This window comes from Carcharodon carcharias, chromosome 21 (genome assembly GCF_017639515.1).
Source record: "Carcharodon carcharias isolate sCarCar2 chromosome 21, sCarCar2.pri, whole genome shotgun sequence".
Lineage (NCBI taxonomy): Eukaryota > Metazoa > Chordata > Chondrichthyes > Lamniformes > Lamnidae > Carcharodon > Carcharodon carcharias.
In genome coordinates, this window is record NC_054487.1 from 77,942,805 (window position 1) to 77,963,230 (window position 20,426).

The 20,426-nt window shown below is 44.7% G+C and overlaps 1 protein-coding gene across 2 annotated transcripts in view; it reads right to left on the reverse strand.

Annotated features, from left to right (window-relative positions):
- Positions 1-20,426, reverse strand: part of chst11 (carbohydrate (chondroitin 4) sulfotransferase 11) — a 203,892-nt gene that overhangs the window by 128,129 nt on the left and 55,337 nt on the right. For both annotated transcript variants that reach the window (XM_041216098.1, XM_041216097.1), the window contains exon 2: positions 9,481-9,566. In XM_041216098.1, the coding sequence (XP_041072032.1) occupies positions 9,481-9,566 (86 nt within the window). The remainder of the gene's footprint in view (positions 1-9,480; positions 9,567-20,426) is intronic.

Genomic DNA, 20,426 nt, shown 5'->3' on the forward strand with positions numbered 1-20,426 from the left:
TAGCATGTGGGAAACTATAGAGCAAGGTCCATCCTTAAATATGTAAATCAGGCTCCAATGGTATTGTCCTGTGCCAGGAGAGTCCCAGGCAAATAAGTGTGGAGACATTTTATTCTACATTTCCTTGTGGGGCAGGGGAGTGCTCCTCTAGGCCTGACAAAAAACCTATAAGGCTTCCATTGCCTGCAGACTCACACCTTCCCCCAAGTCCCCACCAATGGTGTCCAGGGGCTGTTCCCTCCTGACTCTGATCTGCTGCCTGCACTCTCCTCACATCTCCATCCAGATGATCAGGCCAAGATCGGGCAGGAGGATCTGCGAAAATTGACAGTGGCAAGTCTCGGGCATTAAGTTCATCTGGGCCTCCTGGTCGATCCCCGGAGGCTCTGCCCACTATGGTGCTTGAACACCGTCCCACACCCCCCACACCCTCCTACCACTCCACATGCCATTTTAAAACCAAGGCCACCTTCTCAAAAAGAGACAGTGGTGTAAGTGCATCTGCATATAACCACTAGGGCAACACTTCTCTGATGACGAATAGATTAATCATCATTCTTCATCAAACATCAGCACAAGGGACTAAATGAGGAGAGCTCCGATGTGAACAGGGTATCACTGGCAAAGAGCTGCCAGTTGTGGTGCTATTAAGCTGCATGTGTTTGTGGAGGCTCAGTAATCCTGGATGCACTGTGCAGTGCAACAAACAGGCTACACATAACAGAGAAGCATTAGAGGGAATATTGCCTGCCAGTCACTTTGGCAAACTCGGAATGTTCCAGAACAGAGAAAGCAGGTGTTACACACGGCTGGAAATTCCAGCCAGTGTTAGTCATTTCTTCTCCTCGTCCAGACCAGAGGATGCAGACAAGGATAATGATGAAAAGAAACCAGATATTGGAAAAGTAAATCAGGCTGGTGAGACAGCCATGAGAGACTGGAATGTCAGAATGAGACTCAGCATCAGAACTAACAAGGACAGTGAGGCAAACAGCAAATATTAGAGTTGTTAACGCTTGCTTGGAGCCATTGGAGGACACAACAATAATGATATCAACTTATAATGATTTGTTTACTGGTGATAGAAACGTGTGTGTGAAATATTTTACACCTTGTGTTGCTTCACAGACTCACTCCACCTCTACGCTGCTTAACTGGTCTAAACATCTAACTCAAACTGTTGTTGTGTAGTTGGTCCAATGCTTCTTAAAGCTTAAAGATCAGTCCTCCTGCAAAGTTAACACTGGTAATAATTACAAAGTATTTACAGCACAGAAGTAGGCCATTCAGCCCAACTATCCATGCCTGTGTTTATGCTCTGCAGGAGCCTCCACCCACCTTTCTTCATCCAGCTCCATCAGCAATGGCACAAAGATAAACTTTGGCTGCTTTTCTCTGGCACGACATGCTCTGTTCCTCGTGCCCCCGGCTCCCAACACACGGGCCTGATGGTAACACCAAAGTGAACTTGCCAGGTAGACACAGAGCGAAGACGTAGGTTCAAAAACAGTATTACCTGGAAAAACTCAGCAGGTCTGGCAGTATCGGCGGAGAAGAAAAGAGTTGACGTTTCGAGTCCTCATGACCCTTCGCATCGGCGGAGAAGAAAAGAGTTGACGTTTCGATCCTCATGACCCTTCTGTCGAAGGGTCATGAGGACTCGAAATGTCAACTCTTTTCTTCTCCGCCGATGCTGCCAGACCTGCTGAGTTTTTCCAGGTAATTCTGTTTTTGTTTTGGATTTCCAGCATCTGCAGTTTTTTGTTTTTATGAAGACGCAGGTTCTCCTGGCTGTCAGCTTCAGTGATTCCGTCAAATGTACTTTGGGATCTTGCAACCAAGGGCAGGATTTTTCGCTCGGCTTGCGGGCGTGCACCCAACCTGCTCGAGCGTGAAATAGCGCGTGATGGCACTGGGCGCGCGTCCTGGCGTCATCGCGCACTCAACGCGATATTTTGGTGGCTGGGCACGCGCAAGAGTCGGCAGGTGCGCCCGCCGACAATTACGAGGCCTTTTGAGGCCATTGTCGCTGTAATTGCCGGAGACTTTTCACGGCCTGTCCAACGTTAGGGTCGGCGGGCGGGAGAATCGGCCAGGCTGCCTTTGCCTTTTTGAGGAAACCCGCTCCTTCTGATATTTAATTTAAAGAAACCAAAACGTTGGGACAGAGTTTTCATCATCCATATGGGCAGGCGACTGATTCTTATGCGTGGGCGTTTTTTTTTCTTTCTGGCATTTTTAAAATCTTTTATTTATGGGTTTTGGATTCTTCGCCTCCCTGAGCTGGCTCTGTGCCTTCAGGGAGCTTTCAATGTGCGCTTCCACCGCACACCCCCCCACCCCCATACCGCCCCTCCCCCTCCCCCGCGCTGACTTCGGGGCCTGCCCCTCCTCCCGCTCTCCCCCCCCCGCCCCTCCCCCTCCCCCGCGCTGACTTCGGGGCCTGCCCCTCCTCCCGCTCTCCCCCCCCCGCCCCTACTTCGGGGCCTGCCCCTCCTCCCGCTCTCCCCCCGCTCCTCCCCCTCCCCAGCGCTGACTTCAGGGCCTGCCCCTCCTCCCGCTCCCCCCCCGCTCCTCCCCCTCCCCCGCGCTGACTTCGGGGCCTGCCCCACCACCCCCCCAACCCCCCGCCCCTCCCCCTCCCCCGCGCTGACTTCGGGGCCTGCCCCTCCTCCTGCTCCCCCCCACCACCACCACCAAACCCCCGGCGGCACTGGGCATTTCAAGCGCGCCCTTCACACCGGCTGGCCGCTACTTAACCAGCCAGCGTCAAATCGTGGTTGGCGGTCCCGATCCCCGACTCGCCGACGGCGGATTCCCGCCGGACTAAGGCCGGGATTTTCAGGCCCTGCCTCGGCCCGGGTGGCGCCCCGGCCAGAAGCCCGTCGACTTGCAGCGGGGTGGGGGGGATGGGGGCCGGGAGATGGCAGAGGCGGTGGGGCAGTGGGCGGGCGGGCAGTGGGCGGGCGGGCGGTGGGCAGGCGGGCGGTGGGGGGGATTGGGGGGGGGGGTGAAATCCTGCCATGAAAATCCTGCCCCAACTGTCCATGCCCCACTGGTCAGGAACTCGTGGCACTGAGTGTGGCAGCAAAGGTTAATGCAAAAAAGCAGCTGCAGAATAACACCAGCAAATCTTTCAAAACGCTGTGAGACAAAACAAACTGTAACCTTGTGTCACCCTTCTGACTCTGTAGCCTGCTTGCTCAGTTAGGGAAGTAGGAAATAGTGAGTCACTGGTAAAACTTCAGTATGAAATAGCACAACAGTCTGAAGTTCTCAATCCCAATGATGTCCATTGTAACAAAGTGCTGACAAACCTCCTTCCAAAAAAAAAAAAGGACTGAAATGCCTGGTGTACGTCCCGATTAAAAGTCCCAAGATCAAACTAACAATTGCTCGAGTGGCGTGCGGGTCCAGCTTTCTGGGATTGAGGGGGTGGGGTTGGGGGGAAATGGAGTGGTGGTGGGGCTGGCCCCATAGCGGTGGTGGGTGGGGGGGGCCGGGGTGAGGGGCAGTGCTCCAGGCAGGCTTTTGAGTCCCTCCCTGCCCGCCTGGCTTCTGCTGCAGCCACAGGCCAACCTGTGCGCTGAGAACACCCCCCCCCCCCCCGCCACCATCTTCATATTAGTGGCCCAGCTGCTGAATGAATGATTTATCCACAACTTTGTGTTGCAAAGGTCTACGTTCACGTTTCATTCAAAAGTACTCCCAACGATCGGATTGGGTGGGAGGTGCATTCTGAGGAGGGTATTTTACCCCCTGCTGACTGATCCTTTTCTTGAAGAGTTGTACTGATTATTAAGCGGATGATTTTAAACCAATATTTTACAGAAGCTTTCGAATAATTGCTCTCTGCAAATTAAGAGATTGTGATGGGTTCAAGTAATCACAGCCGCATGTTACAAAATGTATCCGTGTATGATTCTACCTGCAAAGAAACACTCGAGAACACTGGAATGAGGAACTGTCGGAGAGTTTCCCACTGTCTTTGAAGATTAAGTGGGAGCAGTGCTTGACACTGAAAAGTGTCTTGATGCTCGAGTACAGTTGGAGTTGAGGCAAACAATGCAAACATGTGATAAACAGCTTACTTTGTGGTCGAACAGGACACATTTTCTGATCGACAGTGTTTTGATGCCTATGCTTGCCATACATGTCCCATTTTAATATGGGCTTCATCCTGCCTTCATTAAAAACAGCACAGACAGGAATTCAGTACAAGCCTGTTAAGCACTCGACTGTGACACCAATGTGAAAATAGGCTCTAACATCTGTAATAGAAGGACAAGGGCAGCAGATGCATGGGAACACTGCCACCTGCAAGATCCCCTCCAGGCCATTCACCATCCTGACTTTTTTTTTTATATTTGTTTATGGGATGTGGGCGTCACTGGTTAGGCCAACATTTATTGCCCGTCCCTAATTGCCCTTGAGAGCTGATTGGTTTGCTGGGCCATATCAAAGGGCATCTAACAGTCAACCACATTGCTGTGGGTCTGGAGTCACATGTAGGTTAGACCAGGCAAGGATGGCAGATTTCCTTCCCTAAAGGACATTAGTGAACCAGATGGGTTTTTATAACAATTGAAATTGGTTTCATGGTTGACATTAGACTTGTAATTCCATATTTTTTATTTAATTCAAATTTCACCATCTGCCATGGTGGGATTTGAACCCAGATCCCCATAGCATTACCCTGGGTACCTGAAGTGCTAGTCCAGTGACAATACCACTACGCCATTACCTCCACCCACTGCACACCTTGGAAATGTATCGCCGTTCCTTTGTTGTTGCTGGGTCAAAACCCTGGAAAACCCTCCCCACCGGTGGGTGTGTCTACATCACATGGACTGCAACGGTTCAAGAAGACAGCTCACCACCATCTTCTCAAGGGCAATTAGGGATGGGCAATAAATGTTAGCCTTGCCAGGGACACTCGCATCTCATGTAAGGATATATTAAAAATAATATATTAAAGGTGTACAATTCCTGTCAGGCGTCACACTTTTATTTCCCGTAGTACATTCCCTGTCACGCTTTCACCATGAGCAATGTCATGGGAGATCTGCCAATTGTGCAGAAAAGGCTCCAAGTTACACCGGTGGCTAATAACCTGGGCCTGTTAATGCACTTAACAAGGATCTTAATCATTGTCTCATAGCGTTGCACACACTAATTATCTTGATTGCTAAAAGCTAAGTGTACAGTCTATCAGACAAAAAGGAAATGCATTAGTTCATCTTTTCCTGTGAGAATCTCATCAAATTACTGATAGGCCAGGCAGCTGATAAATATAGCAGGATATGGTGAAGTAATTCAAGGAATTAATAAGTTCTGCATTTTTATAATAGCTACTAAAAATTCCCCGTCACTGTAATTTCAAATGGTACGTATAGATCTATGTCATGTCATGTGCCCTCTACACAAAGGCAGGCCCTCAGCGCACTGTCTGCTGCTGCTTCATCCTTGGTAGTTTTTGCCAGTTGTGGTTTGCCATTGCCTTTCACTCTCAGGGGCGGGGCGAAAAGCCAGGATGCAAGGGTCCCACATGTGGAACAAACCTATGCTGTCGCTGTTAGTCTGAACCACAGAGTAGCCATCAAACCAACTTAGCTAACCAGGCCCATATATAGGCATGTAGTAAAAATAACTCTTCTAGCATTCAACCAGTATTAAAGGTTAGCTTAACCACCAGCTATAAACTAAATCAGAAGTAGGTGGGCTCAAGCCTCACTACTTGTATACCTGGCCGAGATTAGCAATTCAAGACTATGGGAATGCTGCATTGCTGGAGGTGCTGCCTGATTATACAAATGTTAGTGGCCAAGATTCTTGTTTGTGATTGGAGTATATTGTTTTCATATTTAATGTGGAATTCAATTGTATTATGATCACTATTTTACTATCAGATTACTAATTAACCCTGCCTCATTGCACAATGCTAGTTCGAAAATAGCTTTATCCCTGGTCGGTTCCATAACATATCGTTCCAGGACAGTCATAAAAACAATTCTACAAACTAATCTTCCAGGCCACCTTTGCCAATTTGATTGGTCTGGTCTATGTGAAGATTAAAGTCCCCCTAAATATTGCATTGCCTTTGTTAGAAGCTCTAATAATATCTTGTTTAATGTTCTGTCCAATGGGATAACTGCCATTAGGGGGCCTATAAACTACTCTCATCAGCTTTTTCTGACCCTTGCTATTCCTAATCGCCACCCATGCTGATTCTAACTCCTGATTTTCTGAGTCGAGATCCTTTCTCATTGATGTACTTATATCATCCTTTACTATCAGGGCTACCCCTCCTCCTTTTCCCTTCTGTCTGTCTTTTCAAAATATTGTGTACCCTGGAATATTTATTTCCCAACCTTGATCACTTTGCAACCATGTCTCTGTAATGGCAATTCGATTTAAACCATTTATCTCTATTTGTGGTACTAGTTCATTTATTTCATTGCAGATTCTCCACACGTTCGGATAAAGTGACTTTAATCTTATTTTTTTACTACTATTTCCCACATGGACTTTAGTCTCTGCTGTACTATCACCAAGAAAATCTCTGCCCCTTCCTGTCCCACTCAGCTTGTCTTTACCCACATCGAGATACTTTCCTGTTGCCTCAACTTTTACCTTTGGATTTCTAACCTGAACACTGCTCTCCCGAGTTGGCTTAAAGCCATTTTCTCTAGCCTGACCATATTTGCTTATACTTATACACTCTGTCCCTTCTTGTCACACTCTGGTTACCATTACCCATATTGCTACCCCATTCTATTGCCCTGTCCTTTCTCTTTAGCTTCTCAAATCTCCCCTCACATGAACCGTCACTGCACCACCCATGCTCCCACAACACTATTTAGTTAGAAGCTCTCTCTCTAGTCTTAGGTGTACGACTTGCCTGGACACTTGTCCCAGTGTGGTTCAGGTGAAAAGAATCCCAACTGTACAGCTTCCTCTTTCCCCTGCCAGTGCCCCATGAATTGAAACCCATGTGAACCTCCTTTATTGCTACCTTCTCGATCCCCATATCTGCCTCACACACAGTCACACCCTCCCGTCCCAGATCAAATCAGAAGTACCTACCCTAATCCAGATGTAAAAAACACAGTAAAAACTGGTCCAAATTGGTCTTGTATACTTTAAAATGGAACACCAGTAAGAACTGGGAACTAAGACTACTGGTCTGAACAGTTTTTCCCTTCTGGGAAGGGGTGCGACTGCCTCCTGGAACAAAGTGCCAGGTTACTTTCCCTCTCCCCGATGCACTGCAGTGTCTGTAGCTCAATGACTCTGAGCCAAACTTCTTCGAGCTGCAGATACTTACTGCAGTTATGCTTGCCGTGGATCACACTGGTGTCCATCAGCCTCCACATGCTACAGCTGCAATACACTACCTACCCTGCTATTTAAGTAAGGATATAAACGTATTGGAAGCAATTCAGGGAAGGTTTACCAAATGAGTACCTGGAATGGGCAGGTTGTCTTGTGAGGAAAGGTTGGACAGGCGAGGCTTGTATCTGCTGGAGTTTAGAAAAGTAAGAGGTGACTTGATTGAAACTTACAAGATCCTGAGAGGTCTTGGCAGGGTGGATGTGGAGAGGATGTTTCCTCTTGTGGGATATACTAGAACTAGGGGTCACTGTTTAAAAATAAGGGGTCACCCATTCAAAACGGAGATGAGGCGAAATCTTTTCTCTCAGAGGATCGTGAGCCTCTGGAACTCTCTTCTTGAAAAGGCGATGGAAGGAGAGTCTTTGAATAGTTTTAAGGTAGAGGTAGATAAATTCTTGGTAAGCAAGGGGTTGATAAGTTATTGAGGATAGGCTGGATGCAGATTTGAGGTTATTATCAGATCGGTCTTGAGCTTATTAAATGGTGGCGCATGCTCAAGGGGCCGAATGGCCTACTCCTGCTCCTTGTTCTTTTGTATATTCGTGTCTTTCCTGTGTTTTATTTAACTAATTAAATTTCAAGTTTAGAAGTATAACTACAGAAAAAAGCTGAGTGATAATAAGTAGGTTAACTACAAAATTAATGCAATACTTGTATCTCCCCTGTACTAGTTTAAACTACTGTCCCTGTTTAGAGGAATAAAACCTTAACATTCGCCAACAAATCACCTACTCGCTCACCTAATTAATGCCTTCGAACACTTGCCAGCTACTGGAGGCAGAAAAAAATATAAGCAGTAGCACCTCCTTCTCCTGTGACCCTCCTACCCCTGTGCACAAAATCCCCAAGTTAGCACTCGTTCCTTGTCACATTCAGGCCTCATCGTCTTCACTCTGTGCTCCCATGTTATTAACCACATGATCTTTGCATGGCCCAGAATGGGAACAATTAAAAGCATTTCAATCTTATTCATCCCTGCGTGTAGCCAATTATTAGGGATTTTAAAAAATATCATAATTTATTTTTTTCTTACTATTCCTTTCTCTTTTTCTCTCTCTTAACTATATATTTCCTTCCCTCTCCATTTCTCTTTCTGTACTCGATTTGACTCTAGTTCATTCTTTCCCTCTGTCATTCCTCTGTTTCTTGTTCAATCCTTAAACTCCTTTGGTTAAGGAGATAGGTTGTCGATCCCATAATTAACACCGGACACAAGTGCCCCATTTACCTCACGTTTCCAGCATGTTACACACCAAAAATCATCTGGAGCTGAAGAGGAAACAGTCTAATAGTGCAAACTGTGCTTCAACAAGATCCTGCCAAATATATAATCATTAGCAGGTCTCATCGTAAAAGGTGTTGCGATCTTTCACTTTTAAGAGAGATTTGCAACCCGATTTACACCCACTGAGACAACACTCTTCCACAGATCAGCCAGATGCTGTTCAGTGCCAGCACATTCTTTGTCATTTTTCTAAATTTCAGGTTTCCAGTGTTTTCTTTGACTCTCTGAAAGCCCACTGGTGGCAAAATGCACTTTGGCGCCCACACGAGTCAAAAACTAACATCTAACAGCAAGTATTATCGAGGCTTATTGTGTTGCTTAAATCCTATCACCAAAGCTAACGTTTCCATTGCTAAAGCAGCAGAGGATTCTCTTGTGGGTTTTAACCAGGGGAATGCAGGTGAGCTTTCTCTTTGAGATATCAAAATAGTCCCACACTCTGGTAGGCTATGAAAGATCAGGTTAATTCAGCTTTGGCCGTTGCACATTTCGGATCGTTATGAAGCACAGCATTAAAATCCAACAAGGACAAAGTACATTGCGGTGATCAAGAACTAAGTGCTTTCCTCAATTTGTGAAACTCCCTCTATGTAGATTCATTACAGTATAAACATTTTCAACAGAAGAAAACCCCTCCGGGATCCTTTGTATAATCCCAGCAGCCAGATCAAAGCAGTCTGAGTCTAGCATTCTCTGGCAACCTGCCACCTTTCGAATTAGGGATTTCCTAAATGGGCGGTGGATTGCTGTGTGCGCAAAGCTAGAGTGGACTGCATGTGTTTGGGTCATAGGGTACTCACCTGGGTTGGGTTCTGGAGCTCTTGTAATGGAGTCCTTGATCCTTTCCTGCAGCAGATGTCCACCCCAAATGGCGTCCGGCGCATTACTGCAACACAAAAGGGCACAGATGGGAGTTTAAATCGAGCAGTCCATCTGTAATTCATTATTGGCGGCATTTTTGCATCTGAGTCACAAACCAATGATTTCGAGCCCCACTCCAAAGATTCTTTTCAAGAAGGGAGGGAGGTAGAAAATGGGGAACTATAGGCCAGTTAGCTTGACATCTGTCATGGAGAAGGTGTTAAGAGTTGATCATTAAAGAGGTTATAGCTGGGCACTTAGAAAAACACAAGGTAATCAAGAAGAGTCAGCATGGTTTTGTGAAAGGGAAATCACGTTTAACTAATTTATTAGCGTTCTTTTAAGGAGTAACATGTGCTGTGGATAAAGGGGAGCTTGTAAATGTACTGTACTTGGATTTCCAGAAGGTATTTGACAAGGTGCCATATCAAAGGTAATTATGGAAAATAAAAGCTCATGGTGTCAGGGGTAACATATTATCCTGGACAGAGGATTGGCTGGCTGGCAGAAAACAGAGTATGCATAAATGGGTCTTTGCCTGATTAGCATGATGTGACGAGTGGGGTCACACAGGGGTCTGTGCTGGGACTTCAACTTTTTACAATTTACATCAATGACTTAGATGAGGGGAGCAAAGGCATGGGAGTCAAAGGTTATCGGGGGTAGATGAGAATGTGGAATTCAAAACACAAACAGATCAGCCGTGATCTTATTGAATTGTGGAGCAGGCTCGAGGGGCCAAATGGCTTACTTCTGCTCCTATTTCATATGTTCGTATATCAACATATTTGTGGTATGGGAAGAGAAATGATTACTGCCGTTCAAATATTCATCTGCAAATTAGTGAGTAGCTTTGGATGATGTTTGGTCTTAATCAGAGATGCCCCCAGCAAACAATCGAGACAAATACACATTTACTAAGCGGTCCATAGTTTGCGACTGGTACATATTGTACACCATCTCTTGTGACCCACATCTCCCATGAGGTGTTATGAAACAGTTTAGACAGGACCATTGGTGTCTGCTCGCTGGGTTATAGACTGGGAGTTCTATTGTGAGCTTGGCATTGAGGTGCAGCATCCCAGAACTCTTCCAACAATGGGTGGGATAACACAAACTTTTCATGGGCCAAGTTAAGAGGATAGCAACAACAACAACTTGCATTTATAGACCATCTTTAACTAGTAAAATGGCCAAGGTACTTCACAGGAGCATTCTATAAAAAAAACCATGAGCAGATATTAGGACAGGAGGCCAAGAACCTAGTCAAAGAAGTAGGTTTTAAGGAGCATCTTAAAGATGGAGAAAGAGGTAAAGAGGAGGAGGGAATTCCAGAGCTTAGGACCTACACAACTGAAGGCATGGCCAGCAATGGCAAAAGAATTAAAATCAGAGTGTGCTCAGGAGGTCAGAAGTGGAGGAGATTTCAGAAGAGCATAAGGCCAGAGAGGGTTACAGGGATAGAGAGGAGAGAGGCCATGGTTATTTAATGCAACTGTAGTGTTGGTGTGTGAAACTGTTTTGCTCTACACCAGGACTGCTAATCCAAGGAAAGGGTTAATCAGATTGAAGCCTGCTAACAATATGCTAACAATAACAATATCCCTTTGATTTCTCTTTACATCGTAGAAATGTTAACCTTTAACCTATGCCTGTTAAACAGGGAAGTTTAAATCAATTTGAAGTACCAGTGGGCTATTGAACCAGGGCTGACCTTAAAGCAATGGCTAGTCACTTCAGTAAACCTAATTAAAAGACAAGCCAGTGTATACTGATTGGTTGATAACAAGTGTAGGAAAATGTTAGTTCAGCAAAAGATAAACATCTAAAGATGTGTAATCAGTCATGGAAACCATAGATTGGTGCAAAATGATACTGAATCAAAGGCAGACATAGAACATTTCACTTGTGGAACAATAATTTTATGTAACTAGGGTAAAGGTAAGACAATAAAGCAGGGAAAGTTTACCAGCCTACAGAAAAAGAAACAATTAAAACTAAAATTATTAACAAGAGACAAGATCATTAAAATTCACCTTGTATTTTAGGAACATAAGAATAGGAGAAGGCCATCCAGCCCATCGAGCCTTTCAATGCGATCATGGCTGATCAAACACTCAATGCCTTTTACCCACACTATCCCCATAACCCTTTACATTATTGTTAATCAGTAATCTATCAATCTCTACCTTAAACATACTCAATGTCTGAGCCTCCACAGCTCTCTGGGGTCGAGAATCCCAAAGATTCTTTACGCTCTGAGTAAAGAAATTTCTCCTCATCTCAGTCTCAAGTGGCTTCCCCCTCATTTTGAAATTACGTCCCCTGGTTCTAGACTCCCCAACCAGGGGAAACATCTTACCTGCATCTACCCTGTCTATTCCTTTAATTATTTTATAGGTTTCAATGAGATCACTCCACATTCTTCGAAACTCTAGAGAATACAAGCCCTGTTTGCCCAATCTCTCTTCATAAGACAGTCCCAACAACGCAGGAACAAGTCTGGTGAACCTTCGTTGCACTCCCTCTATGGCAATATTATCCTTTCTGAGATAAGGGGTCCAAAATTGCACCCAGTACTCCAGGTGCGGTCTGACCACACTTCTATACAATTGAAACAAGACTTCACTACTCCTGTACTCAAATCCTCTTGTGATAAAGGCTAACATTTCATTAGCCTTCCTAACTGCCTGCTGCACCTGCATATTAGGTTTAAGTGACTTTTGGACAAGGACACGCAGGTCCCTTTGTACATCCACACTTTCTAATCTATTACCATTTAAGAAATACTCTGCACATCTGTTCCTTCTATCAAAGTGGATAACCTCACATTTTTCCACATTATATTCCATCTGCCACGTTCTTGCCCACTCAATAAATCTGTCCAACTCCTCCTGTAGCAGCTTTGCATCTTCCTCATGACACACATTCCCACCTAGCTTTGTATCATCCGTAAACTTGGAAATGTTACATTTGGTCCCCACATCCAACTCATTGATATATATATTGTGAACAGCGGGGGCCCAAGTACTGATCCTTGTGGTACCCCACTAGTCACAGCCTGCCAATGCTAGAATGATCCATTTATTCCTACTCTCTGTTTTCTGCCTGTTAGCCAATCCTTAATCCATGCCCGTCTATTGTCTCCCATCCCATGTGCTTTTATTTTGGTAATCAACCTCCTGTGGGAGACTTTATCAAAAGCCTTCTGAAAATCCAAGTATACTTTGTCCATCGACTCCCCTTTGTTAATTTTGTAAGTACCATCCTCAGAAAAACTCCAACAAGTTCATCAAACATGATTTCCCATTCGCAAGTCCATGCTGTGCCCAATCAGATCGTGGTTATCGAAGTATCCATCTATCACATCCTTTATAATAGATTCTAGCATTTTCCCTACTACGGAGATGAGGCTAACAGATCTCTAGTTCCCTGTTTTCTCTTTCCCTCACTTCTTAAAAAGCAGGGTGCCATTTGCTACCTTCCAACCTTCAGGAACCATTCCAGAGTCTATAGAATTTTGGAAAATGATCACCAATGCAACCATTATCTCTGTAGCAATCTCATTCAACACTCTGGGATGTAGAATATCAGGGGACTTACCAACTTTCAATCCCATTAATTTCTCCAGTATAACCTTCTCACTTATACTAATCTCCTTCAACTCCTCATTCTCCCTAGTCTCTTGGATCTCTAAATCTGGGAGATTTTCTGTATCTTCCTCAGTGAAAATGGACACAAAGTAATTACTCAACTTCTCTGCCATTTCTCTATTCCCCATTATGAATTCTCCAGATTCTGCCTGTAATGGACCCACATTTGTCTTATCCAAACACTTCCTTTTTAGATACCCAGAGAAGCTTTTACAGTCCATTTTTATGTTTTTTGCTATATTGCATTCATTTTCTATTCTCCCTATCTTTACCAGTTTCTTGGTCTTCCTTAGCTGAATTCTAAAAACCTTCCAATCCTCAGGTTTACAACTACTTCTGGCAACTTTGTAAGCCTTTTCTTTTAATCTTATACAATCCTTAACTTCTTTTGCCAGCCACGGTTGACTGACATTTTTTGGGTTTTTACACTTTAAAGGAATATATAGGTGCTGTAGGCTATGTAATAGTTCTATGTGCAGTCATACCTTTTGATGTATTTTCCCAATTCACTTCAGCCAATTTGTCCCTCATGCCTTCATAATTTCCTTTATTTAACTTTAACACACTTGCTTCAGAGTGAACTACCTCACTTTCAAACATAATGTAAAACTCTTATCATATTGATATCATCCCTAAAGGTTATTTTACAACAAGGTTATTATTAGCCATTTTTCATTACATAATAATAGATCTAAAATAGCCTGCCCTCCAGTCCGCTCCTCAACATACTGCTGTAGAAAACCATCCCTAACACAGTCCAGAAACTCGTCTTCCACAGCATTAGTTCTCAATTGGTTTACCCAGTTTATATGCAGATTGAAGTCACCCTGATTACTGTATTGCCCACGCCACACGCTTCTCTCATCTCCCGATTAATACCATGCCCCACATTACCATTACTATTTGGTGGCCTATAAACAACTCCAACCAATGTCTGCTGCCCTTTGCTGTTTCTTAACTCCACCCAAAAAGATCCCACACATTGTTCTTCCGACCTGAGATCTTCCCTTGCTAACACACTGATCCCATCCCTTATTATCAGCGCAACTCCACCTCCTTTCCCTTCTTGTCTGTCCTTCCTAAATGTCAAATATCCTTGAATATTCAGCTCCCAGTCTTGGTAACCATGCAGCCATGTTTCTGTAATGGTAATTATATCTTACCCATTTACCTCTATTTGTGCCTTTAGTTCATCTACCTTATTGTGAATGCTGCGCACATTCAGGTAGAGTGCCTTTGGTTTTATCTTTTTGACATCATTCCACATTTGAAGCACACTCAATGCTCTATTTGTTTCTCCTGCCTGCTGGTCTCACTACTACTTCCTGGTACCAACTTTACTTCCTTCCAATCTGGGCCACCACTCAGGTTCCCACCCCCCTGACAAGCTAGTTTAAACTCACCCCAACAGCACTAGCAAATCTCCCTGGAATTATATCAGTCCCAGTCCTGTTACAATGTAACCCGTCCAGCTTGTACAGGTCCCACCTGCCCCATATCTGGCCCCAATGCCTCAGAAACCTGATGCCCTCCCTCCTACACCAATTCTCCAGCCACGTATTTAATCGATCAATCCTCCTATTCCTATGCTCACTAGCACGTGGCACTAGGGGTAATCCTGAGATGACTGCTCTTGAGATCCTGCTTTTTAATTTCCTTCCTAACTCCCTGAAATCTGCTTTTCTACCTATTTTCTACCCTCTTCCTACCTATGTCGTTGGCACCAATATGGACCATGACTTCTGTCTGATCCCCCTCCCCCCGAGGGATGCCCTGCAGCTGCTCTGTGACATTCTTGACCCTGGCACCAGAGAGGCAACGCACCATCTTGGAGTCACGTTTATTGCTGCAGAAATGCTCCCCTGAGGACCCATCGCCCTAACTAGCATCCAAAATGGAAAACCGATTAGCAAGCAAGATAGACTCAGGAGACTCCTGCACTACCTGCATGGTTCCCTTAGACTGCCTGATGGTCACCCGTTCCTTCTCTGGCTGTACACTTCTAACCTGCGGTGTGACCACCCCCTAAATGTGCTACCCACATAGTCCTCAGCCTCGCGGATGCACAACAGTGACTCCAGCCGCCGCTCAAGTTCCGAAACCTGGAGCTCAAGCTTGTGCAGCTGGTGACAGTTCCTATGGATGTGTCTGTCCAGGACACATGGTGCATCCATGACTTCACACATACCGCAGGATACACACTCCACTGGGCCGAGCTGACCTGCCATCCTGTAACTCTAAAGACTATTTATTACACACAGAGTAGAATAAATTACTAGTAACAACTTTATTACAATTACGCTAACGTTACCTTATTTTGGTTTACTTTATTTCACTTTGGCTTGATTTAACTTTACTTGCCTATTGCCAGTGTTCCTGACTGAAATCCAAGTAGCTACTTCTTTATAAATGATACGTTTTTCTAGTTTTAAGCTGTTTAAACACACTCCCTAACAGCAACTTCTCACCAACCAATGGCTTTACAGTTTTCCTGTGATGTCACTGCAGGATCTTTCCAAGCTCGGCCCGCTGCCCAGGTAGAGGTGTCCCTCGCTGGCCTGACTGTCTCCGCTCTCGGAAAGTGAGTTAATTTCATATAATTAAGCAATTCAGAAAGGTGTGTGTTTCCACAGAAAAGGAGTCAGAGAAATTTATAAAAATTGGCGGTTTGTTTGGATTTGGCTTGTCTGGCACCCCATCCCCCACCTTCAACATCCACTCCGCCCACCACCGAGCAGCAGTGTGTACCATCTACAAGATGCCCTGCAGAAACTCACCAAGGCTCCTTAGGCAGCACCTTCCAAACCCGTGGCCTCTACCATCTAGAAGGACAAGAGCAGCAGACACATGGGAACACCAGCACCTGGAAGTTCCCCTCCAAGCCACTCACCATCCTGACTTGGAACTAAATCGCCGTTCCTCACTGTCGCCGGGTTAAAATCCTGGAACTGCCTCCCTAACGGCACTGTGGATGTAACTACACCACATGGACTGCAGCGGTTCAAGAAGGCGGCTCACCACCACCCTTCTCAAGGGCAGTTTGGGATGGGCAATAAATTCTGGCCTAGCCAGCGATGCCCACAACCCAGGAATGAATAAAAAAAGCAAAGAAACTGACCTGAACTGTAACATATTTGAATCCCCAACCACCCATCATTAGGCCTGGTAATCAGTAAGTAATTGTATGTTTATGCACCATTACATGTATTGTACGCTTAATAAATCTTCCATGCCTGAAATTCAATGTTTAGAACTTATTAATTTGCAGAGTAAACTAGAAATAAGATCACTTATCCTTAAACACTGAGCTAGTGTAAATGTGGCTTAAATTTGGAGTAAGCATCCAAGGTGGGGGAGGGAGTCTTTACACACAATTTACACTCCGTAAGCTTAGTATTGGTACAAGGCTGAAAAATCTCTGCACTCACACTCAGCTCAGAATCTAACTACAACCTTAACATTAAGACCCACTTTGAGACAACACCAACTTTTATTTATATAGTGTCTGCATATTGTTATATTATTATATTATTCATAAAGAGCAATAGGAACTAATTGCTATGTTAATATATATCCCGGGGTGCCACATTCCCTGTCGCACTGCAGTCCAGTGCCCAGAAACAGTGCTGTGGGTGTACCTACACCACATGGACTGTAGCGGTTCAAGATGGTGGCAGGGATGGGTTAGTAAATGCTGGCCTAGCCAGCAGCCTTCACATTCTGTGAAAGGGTGAAGAAAAATGTATTAGTCTATCAGTACACCAGCCACCTTGAGAACTGAATGAAGCCCCCACATTTTGAGTCTAAAGCGTGATTATTTCTAACGAAGACATAGCAGCACCTTTAACACTCCACAGTAGCAGCACCAACCGACATTTGGCACCCAGTCCCATAAGGAGGTGTTAGAATAGATGGCCGTAAGTCTGATAAAGGAGGTAGGTTTTGAGGAGCATCTTCAAGGGAAAAAGCAAGATAGTGAGGCGGAGAGATGTGGGGAGGGTATTGCCAAAGCTGAGGTCCTAGGCAGCTGATAGCATAGGTACCAATGGTGGAAAGATAAAAGAACGAAAATCAAAGAACTGTTTCTAATTAACTGCCATGTTCCTTTATCTTATGCTTGTTGATCTTTAGCACTGTTGACATTATGAGAGAAGCCGGCCGTGCAAAAGGGAGTGGAATTGTCAGATACAGCTGAAGTGATAAGATTCCTGAGGTTTCTTCTGTTAATAACTGTACCTCTGCTGCTGTTAAATCTGGTCCTTCAAACTCTCTGACTCACTAATCCTTTCGCGGCTGATGTAGCCATAGAAATCTCTGCCTGAACATGACTTCTCATCAAATAAATCCCACAGAAGTGTGAACAAAAACATATGTTAATCCATCATAATTTTGTAACTTTTTTTTAAAAAAGAAACCCATATGTCAAGATTGGCTCCTTGATGCTCTGTTGCTACCTACGAAAATGCTATTCTTTCTTGGAAAAGTTACAAGTAGTTTAAAAAGACTTGGGTTATGGGCGTTAGACCACTTGGAAAGTTGTTTGACTAAATATATGATCTGTCCGGTGGTCGTGAAAAGCGCAATATAAATGCAAGTCTTTTTCTTTCAAGCGTTTCATTGCAGTCAGTTTTTGAAAGGGAGGTGAGGGGGCAGGGGGTGGTGAAAAATACTGAGAGACCCTTGTTCAGTCACTAACACTGCTGCACTACATACAACACTGTGGAGTGATGTGCTGAGACCACAAAGAATGCAAACAGATTGCAATGCTCATAACTGCTTTTGTGAAACAATTGTGCTTCTTTTCTGTAAAATGCACCAGCGTTAGTTAAACAGGGATGAAGAAACATGTTATTCTCCTTGGAGGAGGTAATGGAGTGATTTAATAGAGTTGTTCAAAATGATGAGGGGTGTTGATAGAGTAACTAAGGAGAAACTGTTTCCACTGACAGGGGGTTTGGTAACCAGAGGACACACATTTAACATCATGTAATTAGCCATAGTGCTTGAGAGACCATAGGCATCTCTCTCTGTTACAGAGAGACAAGTGGTTGTATAGCTTGAGGGGCACCACTCCACAAGTGATTAAAAAACGGAGGAAACAGGTCTCCCCAGTCTGCCTCAGCCCGAGCCAGAATTGAACCCACAACCACTGGCATCCTTTTGCACTACACTCTAGACTTGAGTATTGCTGAGAAAAGAGACATGTCTAGGTTTTTTGTCCTGCACTCATCAGGAAACTTTTCAAAAATGCCATTATAAGGGGAAAACAACAATTTATACCGTATGTGAAGAGACTGCAGAGTGGTTGGCCATGGATAATGCACCAGTGATAGTGACTGACAGTTAACTGCCAAGCATTGTTAACTGTTTGAAAGTTTAAGCAGGTAACTTCACCCTGATTAGTCAAGGCATTTCCCTGAGGAATAAGTCAGTGGATGGCTGTCACTTATTTTGTTTAGCTGAAACAGGCACAATGTGTGCGCATGTTCTCTCTGCAAAGAACAGGGCCCTGTGTATTAATATATGCAGCTTCCAGCATACGCAAATGCACCACACTGCAAGCCCAACTGATAATCTTAAACTGGTCGTCAGCGTAATTCTTAGCACACAGAGGATTATTTGGCAAATGTCCAATCGTGGAATCACATCTAATGTTGGATATCTAATGTTTTGTGAGCACAGCTTGGTCGGGTACAGTGGCTGAGCTGTAGTATACAAGAGAGAAACAGAGGGACAGAAACTGGGATGAGCTGAGGGGAGGTTGCATCATTCTGCATGGTAAAGGAACTGGTCCCTGTAAGCATTATCTTTGCAAACTAGTCCGGAGCATGAGAAACAAATGTTCAATTAAAATAAAACATCGGTTCCACTCGTAACCCTCTGTGACGCTGCATTATCCGAAAATCTCTCTGAGCATTTAAACACGTTTGTCCACTACCTTAGGATCTCATTGTGATCGACTCTGATTGCAATATTCCATGTTTATATTCTGCAATAGAATTGTTTGCTTAAAGGCAGGAATGATGGAGTTGACGTGCCACGCACAAAATTAAAGACAGGGGTTGCGAGGGAGTTGTCATCTTGGCCACCTTTTGCACCCGCGAATTTTTTGTTCATATAATCATCTGGAATAACTGCTGTTTGTGTTTTCACCCCAGTTTCCAAGTAGTGACTGCAGCTCAAAGACAAAAACAGAATTACCTGGAAAAACTCAGCAGCTCTGGCAGCATCGGCGGAGAAGAAAAGAGTTGACGTTTCGAGTCCTCATGATCCTTCGACAGAACTTGAGTTCGAGTCCAGGAAAGAGTTGAAATATAAGCTGGTTTAAGGTGTGTGTGTGTGGGGGGGCGGAGAGAGAGAGAGAGAGAGAGGTGGAGGGGGTTGGTGTGGTTGTAGGGACAAACAAGCAGTGATAGAAGCAGATCATCAAAAGATGTCAACAACAATAGAACAAAAGAACACAGGTGTTAAAGTTAAAGTTGGTGATATTATCTAAACGAATGTGCTAATTAAGAATGGATGGTAGGGCACTCAAGGTATAGCTCTAGTGGGGGTGGGGAAAGCATAAAAGATTTTTAAAAATTTTTCTAAAAATAATGGAAATAGGTGGGAAAAGGAAAATCTATATAATTTATTGGGAAAGAAAAGGAAGGGGGAAACAGAAAGGGGGTGGGGATGGGGGACGGAGCTCACGACCTAAAGTTGTTGAACTCAATATTCAGTCCGGATGGCTGTAAAGTGCCTAGTCGGAAGATGAGGTGTTGTTCCTCCAGTTTGCGTTGGGCTTCACTGGAACAATGCAGCAAGCCAAGGACAGACATGTGGGCAAGAGAGCAGGGTGGAGTGTTAAAATGGCAAGCGACAGGGAGGTTTGGGTCATTCGTGCGGACAGACCGCAGGCGTTCTGCAAAGCGGTCGCCCAGTTTACGTTTGGTCTCTCCAATGTTGAGGAGACCGCATTGGGAGCAACGGATGCAATGGACTGCATCAGTGACTGCGGCTCCTGGACTAGCAATTACTATAGCTGCACCCAATAGCGTTGTTGATTATCCAGCACCTAAGAGGTGCTCCAGCATATCTTAAAAGTCGGTGTGGAAGAATCAGCAGAAACTACGCTGAGCTCGACTAATTAAATTGTGAATCTTGGGGAGAGGGAAAGAGAGAGGGACCAATTCCTGAGGTGGTACAGTCAATTTGGGCACGGAGGATTGGGCGGTAGAAAGAAGTGGGGA